The sequence below is a fragment of the Telopea speciosissima genome, chromosome 1, assembly GCF_018873765.1.
Source record: "Telopea speciosissima isolate NSW1024214 ecotype Mountain lineage chromosome 1, Tspe_v1, whole genome shotgun sequence".
In the NCBI taxonomy this organism is placed as follows: domain Eukaryota; kingdom Viridiplantae; phylum Streptophyta; class Magnoliopsida; order Proteales; family Proteaceae; genus Telopea; species Telopea speciosissima.
The window spans coordinates 1,670,026-1,692,032 of record NC_057916.1 but is presented as its reverse complement, the minus strand read 5'-3'; the positions used below and the strand labels follow the sequence as shown (position 1 = coordinate 1,692,032).

Sequence of the window (22,007 nt, the reverse complement as noted above, 5' to 3'; positions counted from 1 at the left end):
TTTGATAATTGAGGTAATAAGATCTTTTAACTAAAAATAAAATACACACATGTTTGTGTTTTTTTTTGTTAATAGCAAATATATTCAACAAAACCACAAAAACAAGAGCATTTGTTTACTATAGTAGAACCTTCTTTTGATTTTGCAAGTGATTTGGGGCATTTTGATTCAGTCCCAATTTGTTTCTTTGGGTGAAAGTGTGTTTGGGAAGGCGTCTATTGTTGTTGAGACCTTTTATACTTGTCTCACATGGCTTATTTTGTTTTAAGCTTTAACCAATTTGGAAATTGGTATATTGACCACTATTACATGTATTTTCTATACCACACTTTCATATTATACAACCAAAGCTGTTGAGGGATAATCTCTTAAGCTTTGACGTGTTTGACCCTATATCATTTGAAATGTGGAGATCCACACAGTTGGGTATTTGTAGTCACATTTGGACCAAGACATTTGCTTAATTAAGGTGTATACATCATTCAACACTTTTCGTTTTTTTGTCAATTTCTATTTGTTTAATCTGGAAAATCACTTTTATTTAATGATGTATGCTGCCCGAATGGTAAATTGTAAGATTTCCTTTCTTTGGTGGGGTAGCATAGTCCTTGATTTGTTTTTATAAAACCAGATTAGTACAATGTTGATTACTTTTGAATTAAGTCAATAAAGTCCAATAGTGGAATTTGCTCATATATTGGGATTTGGGCTTTATTTGACATATCTTAATTAATATGAATATTTTATATATGTGTGGACTTGATTCTAACATCTTTTAATGGGAAATGAAATATTTGTTTTCTTGCAGGATTTGTACCTACCCTCAATCTGTATATTATTAGCATTACCCCACTAGATGCATGACTGAAAAATTCTACAGTTGAGAAAAGAGAAGAGGGTAAACAAGACCAATGGTCGTCATAAAAAACAGAACGTTCATGCAAATAGTCTTCTCCTACTATGGAACCAGAGATATCTAAACACTCAAAATTTTTGCCATTGAAACATGAGAAACCATGGAGTTTTATTAGCATCATTCTGTCTCCACTTGTCTTGCTAGACAAGTATACTTTATATTGTATTGTAGGTAAGAAACACCGTAAGGTATGTTTGTTTCCTTTAACCTTATCATCATATGTAGAACCACGTAATAGTTCCACATCGCCTAGCTAGGGATGTGTGATGAAATGCACATATGTGTTATTACCTCTTTACTTGATTTGACGCGTTTTAAAATCATACGGATCTCAATCCAAAACGTATTTGTGGCACTTTATAGTATACGCATGTGAGATTCGATGTAGGTATGAACACTCATGATTCGTTCGATTAAAAGCGAGGCAGCACGTACTGACCTGATGGATGTGGGATTTTGTGGATCATTCTTTTGGAAGTTGGAATAGACAGTTGAGAAAGCAACGCACATAGAATCACGCTAATTTGTTTTCCGTTCACACCAATATGGAATCTAGTCACTCACACCGTTCGTTTAGTACCTCTTTAGCATAAAATTATATGTGCGTAGTCATGGCCATGCATTAGCCCTAGCCCATGCCCATATAGATACGAACCGGATTGAAATTGCAACTGACCGAAATCCGATTCTAACCTTAAGGTTTAGCATTAGGATCCCATGCCAAAAACTGATTCGAACCAATTAAAACCGGATCAAACCAACCATTTGACACCCTTATGCATAGAATATATTTGATTGAAGAGGCATAAAACGTCCCTTCGAAAACTGTCGCTAGTCCATGCCTTCTCTGCCCCTTTTCCTTCCCATTCTCCATCCTCTTTCATCCCTTACATAATCAGTATTTTCTTTCTTGCAGTTGCACGATATAATATCATCATGGTTATTTGTATACAAATTACAGAAAATAGCTCGCTTGTACTCTAAGAAACTCCATGGACAAGAAATGGTCGGAAAATTATCTCCTCCAGTTCTCTGTCTGGCTCAGTTCCTCAGTTCCTCTAATAGGGTACGTGGTGGTGGATCCCATCGGGCAGAGAGTTCGGGCAGGGGTAGGATGGTCATTCCAATCCCCCTTATTAAAAGAAACGGGGAACTAGACCGGACAAGAAACTAGAAGTGATAAAGATCCAGAAGTGGTCATGGCTTCAAAATACTCAAATTCTTTGAATCAATATGGTATCACTGTAGATTACATTAAACCACTGGGAGTAACCATATAATTAAGCCGCCACCAGAATCCCACCCCGCCCCCCAAAAAAACCATGTGCCTAATTAACCAAGAGAGATAGATATAATCTTTCGGACCGAATTTCCCTCCACCCATGGTGAATGGGATGGCAGGAGAGGGCGGGAATGGATATCAAAAGGGTATCTTGAAACATACTAAAACCCTAAAAGGAATTTGTGAACCCTAAGATGGTAAGTGAACCGTCTTCTATGGGTGCAGAAAAACTTTACCCTAATCTTTTTTTTTAATTAAAAAAAAAGAAGGCAAGCTTCTCTATCTCATTACTGATGTAAACCATAGGGCATCTGCATGCATTCTCTTCTTTATAATAGAGTTTAGATGTAAAAGGCTCAGCATCTTCTCCACAACTTGGGCCAAGGGATCTAAACTTGGTGAAGGTAATAATACACAATGTAGAATGAGAGATATTCTTCATGAGTCACCATCAGGAAAACAGTGGATTCTGCCACCATAAATACCACCTTGGAGGAGGCGTGTGGCTACCACAAGCTTTCATTTCCACTTTTATCATTTTTTCGCTAGCCTTTCTTTAGCTTCTTTTTTAATTCTTCCCTATCATGGCATCAATAACCGAGTATGGCAACCAACCTTCAATGAAGGAAAACACCAATCCTGATCAGATCCCAAGAAATAACCATAATGATGTTGAGGGACAAATAGGGCAAGAACCCAAAGAGGAAATCGATTACTTGCAAAGGGCACAGTGGCTTAGAGCAGCTGTCCTTGGAGCCAGCGATGGGTTGGTCTCCACTGCATCATTGATGATGGGAGTGGGAGCCGTGAGGACAGACGTAACATCCATGATCATTTCAGGGTTTGCAGGGATGGTTGCTGGAGCTTGTAGTATGGCAATTGGAGAGTTTGTTTCTGTATATTCTCAGAGGGATATAGAGGTGTCTCAGAAGAAAAGAAACAGTGAAAATAGAATTAAAAATGGAGATTTATCTGATGAGGATGAGAGCAACAAAGATAAATTGCCGAACCCACTTCAGGCGGCCGGTGTATCAGCGCTTTCGTTCATGATCGGAGCGGCGGTGCCGCTATTATCCGCATCCTTTATACAGGTTTATGGGGTGCGGTTAGGGGTGTTGATTGCATTGTCGAGCTTGGCGTTGGTGGTTTTTGGATGGGTTGGTGCAGTCTTGGGGAAGGCACCTGTGAAGAGGTCTTGTTTGAGGGTGTTGATTGGTGGTTTGTTGGCCATGGCTATTACCTATGGATTATCCAGGTTGATTGGCCTTGCTGGACTCTAATTAAATCTATGTTTTCCTTCTTCTTCTTCTTCTTCTTCTTCGTCTCTCTCCTATTATCTTGTTTTTGTTGTTGTATATTATTTTGTATTTTTGATTTTCCAGAGGAGACTTTGGCACTTTTGGATACATATACTTTCAGAAAATGACTTCAGGTGAAGTTGCAGAAGGCCAAAAAGAAAGGGTTCGAACATGTATAGATTTATCTTAATTATAGTCTGAAGATGATCGACTCTGGACAAACTAAAACTTTTGTTTGTATATGATCCCCAAAATCTAAATAGTAACAATGAAAAGGATAATAATAAATAAATAAAAGATTGGGGCTATGTATTGTCTTGTGAATCATGCAGTGTGGAAATTTGATATTTCAATTAAACATGCCTAATTAATGAACAAGAATGGAGATGGGCAAATGGTCATTGCCTTGACCTTAATCCTCTAAGTCGTATGGAAGGTCTCAACCCTTATAGGATACAAATATCAAAGGTCAAATTGTAATTTCTGATTTAAATTGGAAATTTTTAACTGGGTCTTTCAGGATATGGGATTCATTTATGGACCTTAATTAGGCTACAGGCTATGCGCATTTCAATGGGCCGGGCCTGGTTATTATTGGAAATAAGTTGGGCCAGACATATATAACCTTAGCTAGAGGGTAGATGGGTAAATTGGTAGGATCAGAGTATTGGACGTCCTTATCCTTCTGCTTTAAATAGACAAAAAAAAAGAAAAAGAAATGCCTACTCTTGTTCTCCCCAATTCCTTATAAAGTAAAAAATTCCTTACCCTTGCATTCCATAGTAATTATGGTTGGTAGTGCAATTAAATAGGTGTAGGGGGTGGTGCACTGCCCACTCTACCACATTTAAGAATTCAATCGTAAAAACATGGATGGTGGAGTCTTTTTATCCTCTTAAGTATTTGATTTTTTAAAAGGTTATCTTCTATTTGCGCAACATGTGAAGTTAATAACGAACAAAAAGAAAATTTGGAAGTCTAATACATGATGGACCATACAGTTTAGATAAATCCCAAATTTATCATATGGTTCTAGCCAAACTAGCGCATGAGGAATGGCTACAGTTATACTTACATTGGCAAAAATATTGGGCTTGTATGTGTAGTCCATGTCATCAAGCTTGGCTAGATTATGATCTATCTTTTCCATGTGGGTAATTAATTTGGTCATTCCAACCACAAGAGAAATAAGTTACTTCGCATTTGATAGTGTCAAATTTGGTGGTCCAACTCTATCATACTCTATTTATCCTCTTCCTTCACCCCTCTCCTCTAAAAATAAATAATAATAATAATAATTATATGAGTATGCCTAGTCTTTCTAGTTTTGACGTTTTGAACCATTTTTTAAAGGTTCTATAGTTACTAATGCAAACTATATATTATTGAGGGCATTGTGCTGTCAAGGTCTGAACTCTATGATTCGAAGTCAACTTTATTCCTTAATTTCCTACCCCATGTATTTGATGTAACTTGCGATCCCAATGTACCCTATGTGATATGGTTAATAAACTCAACACCCCCACCCTCCAAAAAAAGATGTCAACACCCTACCTGCCCAAGGTCTATATATTCGCCACATCATTTTGTTTGGGCTGAAAGTAAGTAGAAGCGAGAAGGAGATGACTTTGTTTCATAAAGGCCGATGTGAAGAAATTGAAAATTTTTCTTTTTCATCAAAAAAATAAAAAGAAAAAGAAAATTCCCATCTGCTAATTTGGATGAGAATAAAATTTGGAAAAAATTTTATTGATATTTTGAAAAACGAAATTTAAAATATTAGTTTAACTGTCACCGTGAGGAACAACCTGACGTACCAATGATTTGGTAATTGTTTTTAATTTCATACTTTTTTAATTGTTGCATGTTTGACTGAATCGGTTGCCTCCGTTGGAACACCCTGATGCAAATGCTCGTATTGATCTGATCGATCGATCGAGGCCTTTATTTATCCAAATAAAAAATAAAAAAATCTAGCCTTTCCCTTCACAATGACCATTAAGCTGGCAACTCTTAACAAAAATGTGCAAGTAATTTAATCTGGCCTGCTCCTTTATTTAAATGATGAGGTCCAAGTCTAAGCTGTCATGATTCATGAAGAATGGCAAAAGTAATTGTGCCACAGGATTTCCGGGAAGACAGTGAGAATTGATTTTTAAATTACTATCTATCTAGTGGGATTTTTATACTCTCAAGTGCAGTGCATGCACCACACCACACTTGAGAATCCAATCCAATCCAACCGTAGAGGGACTGGTCTACAAGCAGTTATCGAACAACTCTCATGAATATTTTACCTTTGGCTACTCAAAACTTAATTGCAAGCTTTAGGATGAAGCATGTTAGGATTGACAAAATACCAATGGAGTTGGTTGCTTGGGTTGTGTCTAGTTCCTTTGCACGTACGTATGTGTGAGAAGTAACCACCTATCTCATTTTTGTTATTTATAAGGGGAAGAGGGGTATTATTGAAAATAAAAAAAACAAGTGGTTACCTCGCACATGTACATTCACCTATACGTATTGCAAGATGATCCATTCTCGCTTGGGTTTTGTTATTTATGTGCCTACCCACCTTAAATCCAATCCGTTCCTAAACCCAACTCATTCCCATAGAATCATGCTATGTGTTAAGAAGAGGACATGCTCAATAAGAAGATCGGTACCCATGACACCTACCAAACGCCATTCACATTGAACCCTATTCACCTACCGTGCATGTACAATTCACGTACATATAATTAGTTGACATGTGTCTTTTTGCTTCCACAATTACCCATATATATAATAGAAGAATATTACACAAGCAAAAGAATACATGTCATATTGGTGATCCAGTTACTTTCCCCCCTTACTGTTTTTTGTCTGTATATACCCTTTTATAAAGATAAAGAAGATTGAAATCTTCACACAAACGCAAGCAAATCATCAACGTTTTGCCTTTCTGTTTCTACTGAATGGAGCTTTTCTCTTTCCTCTTATTACATGGTAATGGTATGCGTTCTACGTGCACAAAAGCTAGCAAAGTAACAATTAAAAGTACATAAAAAAAAAAAGAGACGAACAACAACTACTACAACAACACGTACGCATATATATATATATATTCTCCAATATTCAAATTCCTACAATCCACTTGAACCAATCAACTTGGTGAGGCCAAAGGTTATAGCCATGGCTAGCCACCCACCAACCAATACCCTCACACAAGACTTACCCACAGGGGCCTTTCCCAACACAGCCCCTAACCCTCCAAACACCACCAAAGCAAAGCTTGAAACTCCTGCTACCATACCCAACCTCACCTTATGCTCCCTTATAAACGAAGCTGATAGAAGAGGCATCATGGCTCCAATGGAGAACGCAAGTGCAGATGCTATAGCTGCCTGGATTGGGTTTGGAAGATTCTCTTCATTCTCTTTTCCACTCTCTACTTCATTAGTACTAATGCTGTGATCTCCTGCACTTACCCTTTGCCTCTCCCTCTTGACTTGAGCCATCTCAATGTCAAGCTGAGAGTAAACAGATACGAACTCTCCGATCGCCATACTACAGGCACCGGCGACAAGCCCTGCGAATCCAGTGATGATCATGGCCCTTACGTCTTGTCTAACAGCTCCTACTCCCATCATCAATGATGCAGTGGAGACTAACCCATCATTGGCTCCAAGGATAGCAGCACGGAGCCATTGTGCCCTTTGTGAGAAATCGAAATCCTCCTTGGGCTCTTCCCTCATCTGTCTCTCATGAACATGGTTTATGGAGATTGCTAGAACTTTAGCCTCAGAGAGAGTTGCAGGTTGGGCGTGTGCCATGGAGCGAAGGAAACAAAGAGAGTTGATGAAGAAGAGAGATGAAGGCTTGTGGAGGGCACACGCCCTGAACTGGGTATTTATAGTGGATTTTTTTTTGAGCTTGCAAGTGTAATAACAGTGAACCGCACAAATTGGATAGTGGATGATTTTCAAGAATGACTCGGATGTATTCTTGCGTGCAATACCGCAATATGGTCGGGTGTGTGTCTCAGTTATCTGCATGGCTTTATCTCATTTGTAACTTTTAAAATCGAACCTATGGATCGAATCAAATGGGGCAAAATAAAATATGGGAAAAAGATCTCTGCTTGGTGGTGATTCCTACTCCCTTTCACAAGGCACCGTGAGATAACGTCTCTGTCCTTGGGTAGATACCCAAGTATGTTCACCCATTGGCCCAGATGTTTGTGTAGAGACCATGCGACCAAGTAGAGATCTCTTGCTCCTAAAACATATCATATAACTAGTGATTCTTTTATTTCATATGTTTGACCTAGCGGTTTGTTATTGCCTGGTTGAAGGCATGCCCAAGGTTTGGTCACTTAATTGATCAAATCCTCACAAGTGCACTGGTGCTTGCCATGCTTTACTATCTAGTTATCCCTACCCCTCAGGCCCACTAGGCGCCCACTCCCTCTCCAAACCACCATAGTGGTGAGCCCACTTGGCACCCAAACAAAAAAGGATTCTAGCTCTTATTTCATTTTGTTCCTTTGAAACATATCTAACCCACCCTCTAGTTGGCCCTATTATGTTATGCGTGTTTTGTTCCTTTACTAGCTAGGGATGATCTCATCAAATTTCTTTGGGTTAAACCAAAAAGAAAGAAAGAAAGGAAAACCTCTTTACCCTAAAGCCACAAAATGATTCTTAATTATTACCCCTCAACCGATATAAGAAGAGGCTCTTATTTTGAAGAATGAGAAATTTCTTAACACGAGATTCTTCGTTGTTAAGAGTATTCTGGTAAATATTTCTGATTCTCGATCTTATTAGAGTGAGGAAAAAGATTAGATGGAATACGAAAAAGTAGAGATGCTATAAGGCAGTTGGACGCTTCACCACCAAAGCATGACCTAATTTTAGAATCTCTAAAAATATAACAACTGAAAAAATAAAGTATAACGTAAAATGATTAAGCAGGAGGGCCTTTTCTATTTTTTTGAATTACCAGTAGTGTTTAGGTTTTATGTTTGGGACAATTTCCTTGATCTATTAGATAAGAAAAATTCTTACAAAATAAGTAGGTTTACAAGAAAAGTAAATATAAAATAAAATCAAACCTACTTGTTTTGTATTACTTTTTCTCTAATGGATCGATCTAGGTAATTGTCCTTTATTTATTTATATTTTTCTAGTTCCAAGTCATAAACCCTAACGTAAGATTATCTTTCCACCCAAAAGAAAAAAGAAGCCCTAGCGTATCAAGGATGTAAGAATTATGGGATCTGATAAAGGTTTCAAGAATTAGAATCGAATTGATTGAATCAACCCATTCAGATCAGAATTGATCAAGCCCCTTGAATTCCACAGGATGGCCTCGTCTAGATCCTGATTTTGAGTTTAATAATCTTGGATCTAACCCTAAGACTAGACAAGAAAAGTTGTTTTCTCATAGAATAAGGGGTTTACAAAGTTCAATCACAAGGTCAAATCACCACTGAAGAAGAGACTCTCTTCCCCGTTGGTGAAGGAAAACTTAATCCATGGATGGGGTCTACTATTTTTAATTATAGATTATTAATTGAACCAATTGAATAACTATGGAAGATGGATTGCCTAATGGGAGAGCACTTGAAGGTGAATGAGAAAACGATAGAAAGTGTTTGTTAGATGGGAGGAGTGTGGATTCCACAAAAATTCCACCACCTCAAACTATCTAATTCCAACCCAAGTTTTTCCGTGCTGTCTCAGCCACTCCTTCCCAATACCCACTGATCAAATCCGATAATGGGTTTAATTATAACCCTTTTGTGGGATTAGTACTCTACTTACCAAATGGGTAACTCACTAAGAAAGGATTTGATTCTTGACAAAGCCAGATTCCTTCATTCATAGGTTGGTGAATCATGAATCCTTCCTAATTTCTCGCCTTGTCAATGCTATTAAACCTTTTAAGTTTAAGATTGTGCATGTTAGTTTCGAAGAGGGATCAGATTTCATGGCCTTTCATTATGATGGTCTTATACTAAAGAGGGACAATGACCCATTTCCATTAGTCCAATCTCCCAAAAGTTGAGTGAATTGGAGCCCGTTTGTATTGTTTTCCACTGCCGTGTCTATAGAGGGTAAGACTATTTGGCCGAATTCCACGTTGTGACTTCTTGATGTGCATTCTCCCGTTTTCATGCTTAGATGTTCTTAGTGTAACCATGCATGGCTACATTGAAATTAAAATTTTACCATCTAACATGGACCAAATAAAACAAAAGACATTTATTATACGGAACATTTTAACTAGATTTATAATACCATTTCTACCTTCCGTACAAGACAAAAATACCACTCCCTAATGTACGAAGGAGGGAAATTCGAATACGATTATGGGCTCAATGCAACCAAGTAACTGTAATTATCCTAAATAAATTTATCATTCACTAAAAAAGAGGTCTTTTCCACACAAAAAAAAAAAAAAAAAAAAGGTATTAAAACAAAAAATATCACCAAAAGGGGGAGAGAGAGATTGGTGATTAAGCAACAATAAGTGAACTAGTATAAGAGAGAAGGGGAAATGGTTATATTAAAAATTTATTTATTTTTGGTAGAATGGTTATATTAAATTAAGGAAAAGGTTTTTGAGCTGCTGCGCTAGGTTACACTAGCACCACTGTGTCTATCTCTTTCCTCCTCATGTGAAATGACTCTACAACAAACTGCCCTTAATGTATGATATATCCCGTTGTGCTGCATCTCATTGGTGCGCTACTCTATGTCGCTTGCTCAGAGAGCCCTCTCCCATAATTAATATTCTTTAAACTACCAAAATATATGATCAAACAACAGGAAAAAAAAAGCATGTATTCTTATTGCCACATATATAATATATCCACAAAGTTTGGAAGAAAGCCAAGTGAAGAAATTAAGTTTTTTGTCCATGGCCTTGTGATAAACACTATATATAGCCATGATCAATCAATAGTTTGATGTAGAAAACAACCATATGACTATCATAGTCATGGTATACGTAATATACATTGGGTTTTTGTGTAGTTCCACAAAAGATTAGAAACATTTTGAGGGCAAATAATGTTAATACACCTAAATTTAGGGTCAATAAGATACATAATAGGAGTCTTTTCTCGCTCTTTCACGTCAACATTTGTGAGAGACAATGGTGATAAAAGAACTTTAATCCACCAGAATTTGCTCAAAACTTTTTGGTGTTTGAGAATGACATTGCATCTAATTTCTTCCTCTCTCTAAAGTTGAGAGATGTTAACGTTTTAACATAAAAGAAAAAAATGGGGACACTGGGTTTTGACGATTAAATTGTCAATTACCTGAAAATTAAAGATGAAAATTGATTAGTGCATGCAATTATTACTTTATTAGGTTTGAGTCGTTTCAAGAGAAAATTTTGCTGATTAATGACCATAAGCCAGGTGATTCTTGTTGATTTGGTGGCTGCTTCCTATTGTCCTTTTTATTTTGAATAAAGTTTGAAGGAAAAAATCAACAACTAAAGCTATAAAATATTTTACGAATCTGGATCAACTATCCACATGGGGACGGGTGGGGACAGATCTGACACCTCCATGGGGTGTGGGTTCCATATCTTAAAGACGGATCCCACACCCTTATGGAGGGTTCAGATCTGTCTCCACCCGTCCCCATATGGGTAGCAGATCAGAACTCATATTTTACCTCAAATGGAACCCAAGAAGCAAGAGGTCAATACTAAAAAGTCCCCTTTCCTTGTTAAAAATAAAACAAAAGTAGACAGTGATAGAAATAATTCACAGGATCAATATGCTAAATTATTGAACAAGACATGAATAATAATGTATGTTTCGATTTAGACATTTACGGATAAAAAACGTTTCACGAAGAATCCTTCACAATTGTTGAATTTTCCTTTAATGATCTTGTCTGTTTCTTAGTCTACACAATTGCCAGAGTAAGCACAACTAATAAGCATTGCTAACATTATATAGACTGAGATTGAGCAAGAAAACAGGTATTACTATGTTAAAAACTCTGAAACCGATTATCATCTGACTGGTTTGGTTTCGATTTGAATTAAAACATGCATTAAATTGAATGAAACAGATCAAAATTGAACGAAACCGACTGTTTAATCTTTATGTTTAACAAATTTACTTATTAGCTAGAGACGAATCATTTTGTGTTTACACAACACTGGGGATGGAAAAGATCAGAGAAACTGCCAAACTAGTATGCTTGGAAGTTGGGGACCACCCAAGCACTATTGGGTACTAGTGATAATAGGCCGGGTTCCTAAGTAGAGAGTCTCCGATTCGAAAGGGAAAGTCTCTGTTTCTAATGTAATTCCATATGGTTGCGTCACGGAATGAGAAAATACACAGCCTTGAAATCATGAAATGAAATGTGGTTAGGGGAGGTCATCTGGAAAACCGTGAAATACATTGGGAAGAAGACTTTGTAATACTTTGCAAAGGCCGAGTCGTGCTGTTTTTTGAAGTCACAAGGAAAGAATCAAGGAAAAGTGGAAGGAATCATCCTCTATTTTCGCTTGGCCTACTTCCATATGCGCTCTAAACACGCGTAAAGACCATCTTACCCTGATTCGGGCAAGACGTTCAAGTAGGGGTAATGGGATCTTTGCATGCCCCGAGGTTAGGGAGCTGGGATTCTGGAGTCTGGATTCGGATTTATTTGGATTCTTAAAATAGATTGTATGTCTAAAATGTATTGTAAAATAAAAAATAAAAAATAATTTTCAGAATGTATTCTAGACTTAAAATCTTCTCCAAAAATGCACAATAAATACAACCTAAGAGTCTAAACTCTAAAGAAAAGAAGAAAGGAATTAATCGAAACCATTTATCGAAATTGAATCAACCTTTTAAAAAACGTTAAACCGAAACCAATTAGTAATTGGTTTTGATTTGAGAAATATTAATTAATAATTGGTTTGGTTTTGAATTTTGTCAATGACAATATAAATCGAACTGAACTATTAAATTGTTTATATCTAACCAATTAACACCCTTAAAAAGGAATCGAGAAGAAATAGAAAGTTCGACCCGGGTCCGACCCGGATTCGGACTAGTACTGGACTAGTGAGAACGAACCCAAAGAAGGTCAGTGATTCAATGGTCTACCTGCCACCTATCTTTCTCTTTCTACGATAGAGAGATCCTTACGTCACTGTGTCCTCTCCAAGTCTTAACTGCCCTGCGGAACATACGCACGTGGTCACATGGGAGATCATCTATAGAGTCTATATAGGCCTATATACGGAGAATCTGTGGGACCCACCCCCTTTCATATCCTTTCGTCAAAGCAAAACGTGTCAATCAGAGACACTCATCCCATCTTTGGGCCTTCCAAAATCCAAACCCATAAATATATATGTCACATAAATGGGGTTTTGACTTTCTTGGAAGTTGTGTCAGTGGGTCCCACAACCTCACCTGGTCATGACTCATGACCCATGAGTCACCCACTCACTTAACTTAACTTAACTGACCTTCCCATTTTACCGTTATTTCCTACAGAGCAGTGAGAAAAAAGAGAAAGAAAGGAAAAATTAAGGAAAGAAATTCAACGTCTCTCTCTGTATCTCAAGCTTTCAATGCCGTCGTTGATTAACAAGGCCAACAACTCCCCCCTCAGAACAAACCCAACAACTCGCGAGGAGGATTCTCAGTTCTCAACCCAAAAAGCTAAAGCATGGAAGCTCAGTTCACCGGTAGAGCCACCGGAGCTTCCTTCCCCGGCCGATTAGACATAGATCAGATGCCGGAGACCCCACATCGTGGATCCCACCATCGCCGGGCTCAGTCAGAGATCTTCTTCCGTTTCACCGACGACATCCTCTTCGACCCTGATGTCGACTTCAACCTCTCTGCCCTAGACCTTCCTTCTCTCTCCGAAGACAACACCACCACCACTACTACCACTAACGACAACAACGACGTTGGTGTCCCCATGACCGTTGATTCCACCACCGGAGACAAGGGTAAGGGGAGGCTGGCAGTTGGGACCCATTTCAGGAGCTTGTCCGTCGACTCCGATTTCTTTGACGGCTTAGGGTTTCAACCGTCCCCTGTCGGTGGTGATGGTGGGGGCGAAGCTGATAAGTTTGGTGGGAGAAATGGAGTCTCCGAGAAGAGGATGCATAGGCATAGCAGTTCCATGGATGGGTCATCGTCTTCTTTCGAGGTGGAGACGCTTGATAGTACTAAGAAAGCTTTGGGACCCGATAAGCTTGCGGAGTTGGCTTTGATTGATCCCAAGAGAGCCAAGAGGTTTGGCTTTTCCCCTTATAAACTTGTTTGAAGTTTGATCGAATTTGGAGACTTGGATATTGGCTTACTGAAATTTTTTGTTCTTTTCCATTGGTTGCTTCGTAAAAGATGTTCAAAATTACTTTTGCGTCTGTAAAATGTAAAGAAAATCTTTGATTGAATGACTGTTTGTGAGTACTCTGTTAGAGCTCTGTACTTGGTTTTATGTATTCTTTTTCAATTTATAGTTCTAATCCGTTATTGATGTTCCGTTTGTGTTAGTTAGATAGAGATGTTGACCAAGTATTCTTAGATGGAAGCCTTATTTTTTCCCAGAGCCTCGGATTTTGTTAAATTCAGATTGAACTGAGTGGTGAGGAGATAGTTTTGTAAAAATTTTGAAGTTTCTTTGTCTGAATTGTTTTGCCGTTATGTCCTCTGTAGGATTCTTGCAAATCGACAATCTGCAGCGAGGTCGAAAGAGAGGAAGATTCGATATACTAGCGAACTGGAGAGAAAGGTGCAGACACTTCAGACTGAAGCAACCACCCTATCAGCACAGGTCACGATGCTGCAGGTATCACCTGTCTACTGCCTGGGTTTACTCTTTTACCATTATATTATAAAGAGAAAGAAAGAAAGATAAAAGCATAAATAGTATGTTCTAAAAATTGGATATATGCTCCCTGGTATATTGCCTGAAATTTGTGACAATCAGTGAATGCCTAGGTTTAAATTGACCCCTTTGGTTAGTTGTTATTGGTGATATTCTTGTGGTTTATCATATAATGGTTGTCTTGTATGTGGTTGAATTGGTTTCTGTTGAGGTTAGTGTCATTTTCTTTATCTTGGACTTGAATTTTTGAGTGTCCATCACTGATAGGACTGGTTTCCTTAGATGGCTTGAAGAGCAAATTAAGATGTGAGAAAACTCTAAAATTATGAATAGACGAGTTGGAGGGTCATCCTGAAAAATAAAGGTCCTAAGATCGCAAATTCTTAGCTGCCCCTGTTTGGCGAGCTCATCTGCTAGGAAATTGACCTCTCTAGTAAAGATGCTAGAGGCTGGGCCAACCCAACAGACATTTGCCATCAGTCTTCCTTAACTAGGAAATATCCATCCAATAATGCTATCATAATCACTCTCCACAGGATGAAAGAAAGAGATTTCTTGCACCATAGGCCTAAAAATATCTATAAAAGGCATCCATGCATTTCCGGGAGGCGCTCAAGGAGTAGTGATTAAATTTGAGTTTAATGGTATCCCTCATAGGGGCGAGGTCCAAGGGGGAATTATTGTTGTGCAATCTGAGGGAAATGAAGTTTTGAAGGACCTCATGCTCTAGAACCATTGTGGAATGAGAAGCCAAGATCATGGATCTAGTCTATGATAATGTGCTAGGTGAATTATCTTTTATTAATGAATATCCTATCCTTTTTACTCTCCTTAATGATCCGTAATTCAACTATCCATGTCGATATGAGCTCACCTCTTTTTCCATTAAAATCTAAATTTCCAACATCTCATCCTGTTGATGCTGTCTTTAAGGGAAACCAAAGCAAATGAAAGAGCCTCAAAACAGCTCAACATTTCCATTGCATTTGCAATTTGGCAATGGAAGATGTGGCTGATCAATTCTCCACTGGTAGAGCACATTTCTAGGGACCCTACATGGCATATCGCAGGTTTTTAGATTGTTACTAGCAGTCACAGGGCTCTTCAAATCCCCCCTTCCCATTGAATGGAACTCCATGAGAACTAATGGAAATGATCCCATTGAGGAACAGGTTGAAAGGTGGGGAAATATGATTTAGATGATAAACCAGCATCAATCGCTAGCAATTCCAGTGTACTAAATGCAGATGGGGCTGGACCAGCAGACTATCAATCCGTCGTTCTCAGAAGTTGCCTTGCTTGACTGCCTGTTGACCCGATGTGTATCAAGAACTGGACAGAACCGTCCAAGCAATAGAGTTTTTTGGTTGGACCAATCAAATCAAATGTTAGAACTGTTCAGTCATGGTTAGATCATGATAATTATTTAAATATATGATTTGGAATGTTTCATAATAAAGGATTGTATTTCTTGTTCATTGATTCATGGGCCACTAATTAGTCCCTGTATTGATAATTATTATTTTTTGATAGTTAAAAAAAAAATTATTAAAGAAAAAGGTAAATTACAATCTGTAGAAAATACACTGATCAGCATCCTTTTTTACAATAGCACACAGTTCCTCTGGGGACTCTGAAGAATAAAAAACAGTTTCATCCAGTCTCAAATCCATAGAAGCTATGAAGTCAGCCAGTTGATTCGTCTCTTGTCAAACATGCTGACTCCATGACAATCTGTCCACCAAATGTAAAATTACACTTTTCAGATGCTACACTGCCCCAAGGGCCTTGCACTCTTCTCCTTAAAATGTCAATAGCTTACTTGGAATCAGATCTAATAGCAATCCTCTGTATATTCTTCTCCACACACAAGATCAGCCCTCTATAAATGGCCATCATCTCCATATATAGCACAGAAGACTCGGTCCCAACTCCAACATAAGCAAAGATTGGAGCACCAATCTCATCATGGACCAACCCCCCATAAGAAGCTCTATCATGGACAAGAGAACTGTCACAAGGAAGAGCAACAGTTCCCTCCGGAGGAAAAGTCCAAGAACAATCCTTTTGGGACTTGAGTAACCATGAGACTTGGAGAGTCCACTGAACAGAAAGGAAATTATTTCTTGGATTCTGAACACCTGAGAAGATGAGAGAAGTACTACTTAGCTTAATATCCTCTTGAATAGTTGCAAAATTTTGGGGCCTCAATCTTGTCTTATTTAAAAATAGATGGAAATTCCTGTATTGAAAATTTTGAGTTTATCCCGTATTGAAAACATTTTCAAAGTTTCAAAAACTTACCTTGCTTAAATGGATTATAATTTTTTACTAATTTTGATATTCCACCAATGCAACCTCTTTTCAAGGAAAGTAAATCTGCAGTTAATGACATGTAAGTGGTAAGTAATTATCATGATGAAATATAGCAAATCAGTTGTTGTACCAAAAGGGTGGGGGAAAGGGGGGAAAATAAAGATAGAAAGCAAGGAAGAAAAGTGTCCATCTCTCTCTCTCTTTCTCTCATGATGTCATCAAGTTAACCCAAGTCATCGCATTAGTATCAGGTTTGGAAAACGCTGATTTCTTCCCTTTAGCAAGTGTACAGTTATAAGGCAAGGATTTATGTTTTAAGCAGTTTACTTTCCGGCTGCTAACTATTTTATTAAAGAAGTTGTGAAATCAATCTAGCTTTTAGATTTGTAATATCGATATAATGGTACATTTTGTGTATAATTTGTGGAGGCTGGGAGGAGGAGGCAAGATGAACTTTGCTACCTAAATCTAGTGTTGTCTGACTTGGGGTTTCCATGATATAATACAATTTATAATATTATGTTGGCTTGCCAAATTTCAAGCCCATGTCTCCATGATCATAGTTTAACAATTTGTTTAGGTAAATATTTTAAATTTTAGTAATGGGTTTAGAATAGTTATAGTTTGGATCATTTTTAGGAGTTATTAGGGAGGTTATCTAGAAATTTTTCTTTAAGAAATGCCAAGGAGACAACCCTGATCTTTTGGCACCACCCTGGGACCCTTGAACTGATCTTTATTCAGAATCAAGGTGACCATTGGGTTTTTATTTTAGGCTCTGTTTTGGTTATATGTGAAGCCAAGTGAATATGGCCAAAAAAAAGTACTATTAAAAGTAAATGCACAACAATTCCATGAGATAAAAGTATAAATGGTACACTGAAGACATCCAAAAATATGAAATAGAGATGAAACCTGAAAGACTTTGTCTCTAAGAATCAATTAACCAAATTCATTTTGTCAAACATGAGAATTAATAAGCCAGTTGCTATCCTCTCCTTACCAACCTCCATTGTGAAATGATGTAAACACCCTTTGACAGTGTGTCAATTCAGCCATTTATCAAAGAGGTATGTGTTTACCTTTGACACTGTGTTAATTCGGACATGTATCAAAGAGGTACGCATATAAATAACCTAATGGCAGATGCATGACATTGCCATTACCAATTCTTCCACTGCATTGTTTCCAGTGGGTCACATCTTGAATATCACATTGTCCAATTATTATAACAGAATGGACCAATTATCAAACAGAATAGACACTTTGAGCAGTCTGATGGAATGGCCATAGTTGATGATATTGTATTTATAGGCAATGGCATCAGCACCCTCTCTACCAGAGAATGCTACTGTGTTGCTTCACCCATATGAAGGACCATCCTCATTTCAAGCCATCTGATTGAACATTCATCATTTTATCAATTTTATATATTTCCATGCTCAATCATCAGATTAGATATTTTACATGATGAAGTTAGCATACCGGATGTGTAAAGTGTGCATTTGTTTTCTTGTGGTTTGACACGGTGAATTCTTTCATTGGAATTTTCTGTGCACAAATTTTAGGGGAATTTTTTTTTTAAATATTCTCATTGAACTGTTTAACTAGGGAACCTTGATCTCTTCCATGTAAATTGTGTGATCTTCGGTGGACCAAGGAAGTAACTTACAGAATCAAAGATTCATGGTTGATTTGAGGTCATGATGATTAGGTATCTAAAGGATTTCGGGGAAGGGGGGAGGGAGTAGAGAGGGGGACTGTATGCGCAAAGACTGTTCATTGAGAGTGTATGAAGTTTTAGCTGGGAAACATAAAGCTTAGTCCTAGAAATGCAAGAGTATTAATACATACGTTGCTAAAACTCATGGGGCACCGGACGTCTAAAATGGCAGGTGGTTGTGAATTAGACAAATTGGAAGTTGGGACCAATCTGAAAGAGTTGCTAAGGAGTCGGAACTGGACATGATTGAGTGAATATTTTTACTGTCATAAGTTTGAGATTGATGACATATGATATCCTCTTTTTGGTTGGTTATTTCCAAATGTGCCATCAGAGGTGGTGTAAATGATAATCTTGGTGAGGACACAACCATTGGTTCTGAACAATATCAAACCCAGCAGGTAATGGACCCAACTAATATCAAGGGTGGGTAATTAGGCTTGTTTTTCTGTCTTAAAGAGTACACATTCCAAAATGTAGAGTCAAAATCAAGAAACAGAATGTTGTCAATGGCTTCTATATTCGAAGATTCAAATGAGACCTAATGACTAAATACTTCACTATGAAGTTTTTTCTTTTCTTTTCATTGCTTCTTCCTCCCCCCTTTTTTTTTTTTAATGAGGGAAGATGTAAGGGGACACTAGATGTCTGTTGTTTGAATCCTGACATGGTTAGAGTTAGCTTCAGGTGTTTGATGGAGGGTTGAGGAGTGTTCCTGTGTTTATTTTTTACTGCAGTTATGTTTTCTTCTGAGTCCTTGCTTTTTAATGTAGTTCTGTTGTTGCCTATTATAGAGGAGGTTAACACTTCATCACAAGTCCAATAATATAAAAAAAAAATGTATATATTTTGGATTAGAATATGGACCTTAATTGGTTCAGTTATTGGACTGATTTTTAGTATCAAGAAACAGAAAATAGAGTATAATTGATGAGATGTTCCCACTTCCCATATGAATTGTGGACTGTCATTCGGAATGTGGTTTTCAGACCTTTGTATGTTCCTCACTTCCTTGGTGACCCAAGGAAGGACTACCTTGTGTGATGATTGGTCACCTTTCATAGTTGAAATGATAGAATCCTACCATAGTTTCAAATAAAATTAGCCATTTCTTAGTTTCCTTCGGTGGGGTTGGTCTAAAAAGTAACTACAGAAACAAGTCCAACCTGGTTGAAGGCAGTGGTGGACAAGGAAACTGAAGAAGAGAACATGGCAGTGATAGTGCAGCTAGCTAGTGTCTTTTAATGAGCTTGTCTCCATTTCCATGTCGACAATACAACCCTTGACAGGTTGCTGCTCAGCATGAACAATTAAGTTCTTGTATGATTTATGACTCGGCAAGCACATAAATCTGATTCTTTTTGGTCCACTCTTTTATTAGTTCACCTATTTACCTGTCACAATTTAACAATGTGAAGTCTAGCACACACAGGCTGAGGCTTTCTCATTTAATCAGAGGATAAAGTCAGTAAATGCTTTGGCTTATGAATTAGCTAAGGTGGGAGTGGGCACTGGCTAGATATCTGTATTTGAAAAATTATTCCATTCTCTAACTGTCTGTTCAGGTTGTTGGCATATGGCCTTTCTCTTGTTGTTTTTGTTGTACTAGAATTGTTATTCATAAAATAGTAAGGCTGCATACATTATGACTTAGTGGTCACCACTGTGGGCTCCATTGCAACCTAGTGGTCACGGGTTTGACTGTTTGAGTCGGGAAACAGCCTCTCTGCGAAGCAGGGGTAAGGCTGCGTACATTATGACCCTCCCCAGACCCTGCAGTGGCGGGAGCCTCGTGCACTGGGTACGCCCTTTATAAAATAGTAAACAGAAAAACACACATCATGATCGAGGTACTTAATAGTGCTTTATATGAAACTTCGGGTCCATGGGTTACTCTGGGGAGAATCTGAACTTGCATTCGTTTAATGCAGAGAGACACCACTGGATTGACTTCTGAGAACAAAGAACTCAAACTGAGGTTGCAGGCTATGGAGCAACAAGCGCAGCTAAGAGATGGTATGTATGGTGAAGAACAATGTGCTCTTTTATTTGCTGAGGTTCTTTTTTTGTCCAGGACTCTTTCCAGTTCGTCTATGTTTTCTTTATAGCAAATAAATGTACTGGCTGTAATGCTGAGGGTTGAAACTGAAACATATTTGTTTGCTGTGTTTTAGCTCTGAATGAAACCTTGAGGGAAGAAGTACAACGGCTCCGGATAGCTACTGGCCAAGGCCCTGTTGTCAATGGCAACTCCTTCACTCGAGGATTGCCACCCCCATTCTTCACTCCATCCCAGACTTTGAACCATTTTGGCAACCATCAAACACAGCAGCAGCAGCAGCAGCTTCGCACTCAGTCATCTCCCAATGGCCCGACTCTAAGGGGACAGCCCCAACAGGATTTCCAGCAGAGGACCTAGTAGGGTCCCTGGCCCTGCAAATTTGGTACCAAAGTGTCCTTTTTATGACAAATTGGTGGTTGCAAGTCAGAAGGTAAATTTTTATTGGTTTTTTTTTCTTTGTATATACTATGTATATTAGTATATGCATATGTATATGTGATGGCAGGTAGGGGTTGTGAAGAGTGTCTTTTCTCTGATCGGCCCTTTCCTTAGAATAGGATGTAGCTGATGGATTAGCTTCTAATGGACCACCACATGGATGGATGATATTTTAGTTTGATTCTTATGAGGAAATGTTGGAGAACAGTTAACCTTTCAATTTGGAATGTTTCAGATAATATTTTTTGTGATTGTTTGTTGTAAGAGTAGTCGAGGGCTTCTTATTCAGGGCTTATGAGAAATAATTTTATGTTCTAGCCTCGCCTTTCCTTTAGATTTATGCTCCTAAATCAACTAAACCTAATCCAGTGACATTCACTAATTTTTCTTAATAAGATATAAATCATGTGAGCGGCATTGATCAGTCATTTTGCAAACTTCACATGGAGATCTCATGAGAAGCCTCTTAGGACCTCAAAGTTTGCTGTGTAGCATTTCTTTATGTGCTCAAATTTGGTTGATTTATTGTCCATGTCATCATCTATCAGTCTAGTAATTCTCAAGCCAATTGGAGTGCTCCATGTGGAGATAAAAGGCTTCAAGACTTGGAAATTAGACTGTCTTTGGCATACATTTTAAGTTTCTATTTTGGATTGGGTTCCTCTCCAGTGAGTCAGTGACCCCCCCCCCCCCAAAGTTAGCGCCCAGTGAGCATCTGGGCTTTTGAGTGTGTGCGGGGATGTGTGCCTGATTGGGCCTGCCATGCATCCCGGCGCATGCCCAGCAGCCCAGCCGTTGAATGCCTCACTGGGCACTCCCTGGGCGCTGGGCTCGTAGGAGAGGAGCCGGATCCATCTATTTTCAGCCGATAAACTGTTTTGAACCCAAAAATAGTTGTTTGGTATCTTTTTTAGGTTGAAATTTGCTCAGAAATGGTTCTAACATTTTGGTTGAAACACTAATAAGCATGTGGACTTATCTTTAACCTGGAGCTCTCTGATCTGCTAACTGCCCTCAACAACACAAGTAAAACCCCTTGCCTCTCTCTCTCTCTCCACTTTTTATTGGGAATTCTCAACCTCACGCACTGCTAACTGCCCTCAACAC

The 22,007-nt window shown here is 38.3% G+C and overlaps 3 protein-coding genes across 4 annotated transcripts; 2 read left to right on the top strand and 1 right to left on the bottom strand.

The window, feature by feature from the left end:
* The first annotated feature begins 2,782 nt into the window (after positions 1 to 2,782).
* Positions 2,783 to 3,478, top strand: LOC122641514 (vacuolar iron transporter homolog 4-like). Its single transcript, XM_043834773.1, has one exon. The coding sequence runs from the start codon at positions 2,783 to 2,785 to the stop codon at positions 3,476 to 3,478; it is 696 nt and encodes a 231-aa protein (XP_043690708.1).
* Positions 3,479 to 6,548: 3,070 nt separating this feature from the next.
* LOC122648757 (vacuolar iron transporter homolog 4-like) lies at positions 6,549 to 7,384 on the bottom strand. The gene has a single exon (XM_043841977.1). The coding sequence runs from the start codon at positions 7,309 to 7,311 to the stop codon at positions 6,622 to 6,624; it is 690 nt and encodes a 229-aa protein (XP_043697912.1). The 5' UTR covers positions 7,312 to 7,384; the 3' UTR covers positions 6,549 to 6,621.
* Positions 7,385 to 13,060: 5,676 nt separating this feature from the next.
* LOC122648756 (transcription factor VIP1-like) lies at positions 13,061 to 21,074 on the top strand. 2 transcript variants are annotated; one of them, XM_043841974.1, is made up of 5 exons: positions 13,061 to 13,112; positions 13,144 to 13,766; positions 14,190 to 14,322; positions 20,332 to 20,416; positions 20,575 to 21,074. In XM_043841974.1, the coding sequence occupies exons 2-5, from the start codon at positions 13,189 to 13,191 to the stop codon at positions 20,817 to 20,819; spliced, it is 1,041 nt and encodes a 346-aa protein (XP_043697909.1). In that variant the 5' UTR covers positions 13,061 to 13,112; positions 13,144 to 13,188; the 3' UTR covers positions 20,820 to 21,074. The 2 variants fall into 2 exon arrangements, with proteins under 2 accessions (XP_043697909.1, XP_043697911.1); XM_043841976.1 differs by lacking the exon at positions 13,061 to 13,112 and having other exon boundaries at positions 13,141 to 13,766.
* The last annotated feature ends 933 nt before the right edge of the window (positions 21,075 to 22,007 follow it).